The sequence below is a fragment of the Leopardus geoffroyi genome, chromosome B3 (assembly GCF_018350155.1).
Source record: "Leopardus geoffroyi isolate Oge1 chromosome B3, O.geoffroyi_Oge1_pat1.0, whole genome shotgun sequence".
Lineage (NCBI taxonomy): Eukaryota > Metazoa > Chordata > Mammalia > Carnivora > Felidae > Leopardus > Leopardus geoffroyi.
Genome location: NC_059337.1, coordinates 62351393 through 62356405, shown reverse-complemented (window position 1 = coordinate 62356405; position 5013 = coordinate 62351393). Strand labels below are relative to the sequence as shown.

Here is a 5013-nt window from a genome sequence, read left to right as displayed (position 1 = left end):
CACAGAAGGGAAATGATTTGCTTAAGGTCATGGTTGATGTCACAACCTGAACTTGAACCCAGGCCTCTGCCCTAGAGGGATGTGAGTTAGGCTGGGTTGAGGTAACAGAGGCTGTTTAGTTGGGGTGTGAGAGCCCTCAGAACCTGGCTGCAATAGTACAGCCCCAGCACCTCTACCTGAGGGGCAAGGGGACAAGGGTAGATGGGATGGCTGGAGCTCTTGGGGATGGGCCCTGGTGGGACAGGAGCTGGATAGTCTTGGCTAAAACTAAATTGGGAGATTATCTAAGATTTCACTTGGCTAGGATTTCTGTCCCTCAGCCCTGCTCTTTACACAGGCAGCTGTTACTTCCTGCAGAGGGAGCTGGGCTGGGACAAGGGTGCACACTCACCTAGCCCAGCAGTTGCTTAGCAGGTGTGCCTTAGAAATACCTCTCCATAGGAATAACACTTACCCATGTATGGAACTCTAGTTTGCACTTGAGGTATTACCTTTTCTCTCCAGGGCTCACTTTCTTTGTGGGTAAAGAAAGTGTGTGTTTCCCCCCAAGGTACCCTTTAAAGTTTCTTCTAGCTCCAATTCCAGGGAATCTTCTCTGGATCCCTGCTCCTCTCCAAGTCATCACCCAATAAACCCTCACTCCCCAGGATTTCTGGGTCTAAACTGCTATTTAAATTACTGAAAACACGCACCTTGACCTTTAGTCGGTCCTTATGTGGACTTTGAGTGCCAAGACTGAAGACTAGGTCCAACCAACTTGACCCAGAAGTTTGGCCAGTGGTTGAGGTTTAGGCTGTATGGAGTTATGTCATTCTCAGGCTCTGAGCCAAGTGGCCCCCTACCCCGAGACCCTGTGGACAGTTAGAAGGATCAGAGCAGGAAGGTTAGAGGGCCTAGCACTGCCCAGAGCCCCAGTGATGAGCGAGGTGCTCTAGAAAGGAGGGGGAGAGGGGAGGGGCACTACCCGCCTGGTGAGGTCATGGGAAAGCAGCTCTGGCGCTGACACCTGGGGAAACCCGTTCCTAGGCTGCTTCCCACGCTAGCTCTCCTGGGAACCAGCTAAGCTCCAAGTGGGGAGCCCCAGACCTGTCCCACCCCCCCCCCAGTCCAGTTCCCATCACACTGTCTCATCTAGTGCAGCCCCACCTCTCAGTCTAGCCTCAGTCCTTCAGTACCCAACCTATCTATCCTGGCTATTGGGTCCTGAAGAGGACTCTGAGAGAGCAATGGGCAGACAGCTCCAGGAAATGACACAGAGACAGCAGCTTCAGAAACTTAAGGCTTTATTTGCAGACTCTGTACTGCTCTCTACCTTCTAGGCTGTGGCCTTGGAGGAAGGGGCGACCCCAGCCCCTTCTTCCTTCAGGCTTTAGTTTGCAGCTCCTCCCCCTCCTCTTGCTGGGCCTTGCCTCTCACTTCCTGCCCTGCTCCTGGCCCAGCCAGTTTGGGCAGTGCCTAGGGAGCCCTGAGTCCCAGTTCTTCCCAGGGACCAGCCCCGCCCACCGTGGCCCTGGGGCCTGAGGGCAGCCCAGGTGTCAGCCTTGCTCCTCAGCTGCCCCACTTCTCTGCTCTCCTTGCTCTTCCTCCTTCCAAGCTTAGCCCTCTGACCTGCCTCCTCACCAGCCTCCCTTCAGCTCCAAGGCTCCAAGGCCTCACTTTCTGCTCCCTTTCAATCTCTCATTGACCTCTGTGTTATCCAGTCCATCCCAAACGGCTCTCTAAGTTCTCCACCCTCCTGCTCTTGCCAGGCTCTTCCTCACCCCTGTGCCAAGGAAGGGGTGGGGACCTCCACAAGGGGTCCTAATTCAGCCAGGCTGACCTGAGGTCTCCTGGTAAGAAACTGGGAACTGGATCCCAAACTGCTTAGCGGTGGATGACACTGCTAGGACCACCCCACGAAAATCAAAGTGCTGGGATTTCTCTGTGATCTTTGACCACAGAAATCCAACTCAGAGCCTTGCCTCCTCCAGGCCCTGGGCCCACCCTTGCATATTACAGTGGGCAATTAGAGGCCTGTGTCCTCACAGTGTTCAGGTGGAACTAAGTCCCATGAGGTGGTCTGGCCCTGCCAGTATCCCCCTCAAAGGCCCCAGTACCCCAGTTTCCAGAAGTCTGTGGTCTTATGCCTATTACTCCCTAGCTGCTGTGGCTGTTCAAACAAAGCAGAAGAACTTCTTCCATCGGCAGCGAGAGAGGGTTCGCACACCTTTGGCGTTCAATTTCTTCTCCAGCCGGGCTTTGTGTTCAATGGCACTGAGAATAGCTGAGTCAAACACCTCCTTCAAGTTCTTCTGCGTCAAGGCAGAGCACTCAAGGTAGCAGGAGGCCCGGATCTTCTCCGCTAGACCCTGAGCCTGGGGTTGGGGCACTGGGCCCTCCCGGCCCCCCTGGTCCAGCTGAATCAATACATTGACATCGTCCCTCAGGTCGGCCTGGGTGCCTACCAGCAGCACAGGAGCTTGGGGGTTGTGAGTGCGGATCTCGGGCAGCCATTTCTCTGTGATGTTCTGGAAAGAGCTGGGCTGCACTACGCTGAAGCAGGCCAGGAAGACATCAGTATCCGGGTAGCAAAGGGAGCGAAGGCGGTCAAAATCTTCCTAGGATGGTAAGGCCAGATCATTAGTAGGATTATTCCCTGCCGCAGGGAACAGGAATCTGCTCGTCACCTGAGGTTGCTGACCTGAGACTCCAAAGGCCCAAAACCATCTCCATTTCTTATCCACCCTCCAGCCCACCTTCTCCCAGACCATTAGAGGCCGCGCCCAACTTCTCACCTGTCCCGCTGTGTCCCAGAGCTCAATGCGCACCGGGGCTCCATCCACCAGGACTTGCACTGCAGGGTCAGGGCGGGAGACAGCGAGTCAGGAAGAGCATCTTGGGCCCTAACAGACCTCACCAGCGCCACCTCGGGGCCTGCTTCCGTCCCCCTCCCGTGGCGCTTCCTTGCCCTCCAGTCCCCGCGCCTGCCGCAGCCCCTGGATGCACAACCCCACCCCCAGCCACGCGGCCGCCGGGGCCGTTGAACGTACCAGAGAAGGTGTCCAGCGCTGTGGGCCGGTAGCGCGCGGGGTACCCATTGCAGGTGTAGCTGACGATGAGGCTGCTCTTGCCCACGGCGCCGTCGCCCACCAGCACGCACTTGATGCCCAGCTCCGGGGACGCGCTGCCCCGCCGCGGGGGAGGGGTCGGGGCCCGGAGCGGGGACGACTCGGCCTCGCTCAGCTCCCGCGGGGGCATGGCCCGCTCCGGGGACAGCCCGGGACCAGGCTCCGCTGCGCTCCGGGAAGCAGGTTCTGCAGGGTGCCTCGGAGTCCGCCAAAGCCCGGCGCGCCGGCCAGCCGCTAACCCAGGGTATATGTGGGGGCTCCGCCCACCTCATCTGCATGTCCCGTGCGGCCCGGGACTCCGCCCACCCGCCAAACCCTGTCGGGGCCTCCCGGGGCAACGCACCCCATGAGGTCCGGCGGTCGAACACCACAGGAAGGAACAGAGCCAGGCCGAAAACTGGCGCTCAGAGAATCACGCAGGTACAAGGACAAAGAATCGCCAACATGAGGCAGATCTAGGTATCTTGGCAGAGAAAAATATCCAGGATTTATTGTTAGGAAGAAGAAGCGAGTTGCGGAACACACAATACAGCATGTTCAAATTAAACCTTTGTTCAGATTAAAACAAAAACCTAGATATATGTTTGCACGAGTATAAAAGTCTGGATAATAATTTTCTTATTAAAGAATGATTTTTAAAAATATACAGATCATGGGAGTGCCTGGCTGGTTCAGTCAGTAGAGCATGAGACTGTTAATCTCGGAGTTGTAAATTCTAGCTCCACATTCCATGTAGAGATTACTTAAAAAAATCTTTAAAACACACACACACACACACACACACACACACACACACACACAGATGATAAAAAGCCAGAAGATAAACTCAAGCATGAACACACCAGGTGGGAACTTACCACACTCCCAGGGAAAAACTTGCTCTTGATTGGGTTTGAAGACAGGCTTTAAACACCTTCACTATGCTCTGCTAAAGGAATTCAGGGTGCTGGAGAAGCTAGCTGGGGAGGATCTCCAAGGACAATTCAACATTTGAATATTTTCTAAATCTCCAAAGTGCCTAATACTATCTTCATCATCATCATCATCATCATCAAAAAAGTACATAGTAATTACTTATATGCTGATGCTGTTCTGGGCCACCCACTGTCCTTACCCCAGAAGGAGTTTACAGATTGAGACAAGATAATCCCAGGTGGTTCTAGGAAGGTCACCAAGAGAGCTAATTTTATCTCTTTGTTGCAGCCACACAAGTGACACAAGGCCCCAAATCCTTTCTTTGAATTCCAAGGCAATCTTTCATCTCAGCCTGTGTGCAAAGATCATTGAAAACACCTCATTCGTGAATTGCTGCAGGGAGAGTGTTGGGAAGGGAGGGGGCAGTGAATATTAAAGACACGAGATAATCCTGTTTCTTAAATAGTTGGTAGTATAAAAATCCATAAATCCAAACCTCTAAAATTCTTGAAAAAAAGTCTCAGGATCCCTGAAGATTTTTATTTTTCCTTCCTTCCTTTTTTCCTTCCTTCCTGGCTCCCTTCCTTCCTAGCTTTTTTCCTTCCTCCCTTGTCAAAAGTTGAGGACAGGGGCACCTGGGTGGCTCAGCTGAACATCCTATCCTTGATTTTGGCTCAGGTATAATCTCATGGTTCCTGGGATTGAGCCCCACATCGGGCTCTTCGCTGACAGTGTGGAGCCTGCTTGGGATTCTCTCTCTCCCTTTCTGCCACTCTCACGTGAGCACTCTCTCTCTCTCTCAAAATAAACAAACTTGAAAAAAAAAGTTAAGGACAACAGTGAGAAAGTTGCTGACTTAACTATTAAAATCTTGACTGTGGTTCGGGGTACCTGGGTGGCATAGTGGTTAGGCATCCAACTTTGGCTCAGGTCATGATCTCACGGTTGGTGGGCTCAAGCCCTGAATTGGGCTCTGTGCTGACAGCTCAGA

The 5013-nt window shown here is 53.4% G+C and overlaps 1 protein-coding gene across 1 annotated transcript; it reads right to left on the bottom strand.

Moving 5' to 3' along the window:
* Window positions 1–1266: 1266 nt before the first annotated feature.
* On the bottom strand, window positions 1267–3351 carry RHOV (ras homolog family member V). Its single transcript, XM_045450000.1, has 3 exons — window positions 3030–3351; window positions 2775–2833; window positions 1267–2597 (listed from the first exon to the last, which is right to left on the bottom strand). The coding sequence occupies exons 1-3, from the start codon at window positions 3235–3237 to the stop codon at window positions 2154–2156; spliced, it is 711 nt and encodes a 236-aa protein (XP_045305956.1). The 5' UTR covers window positions 3238–3351; the 3' UTR covers window positions 1267–2153.
* Between the last annotated feature and the right edge of the window lie 1662 nt (window positions 3352–5013).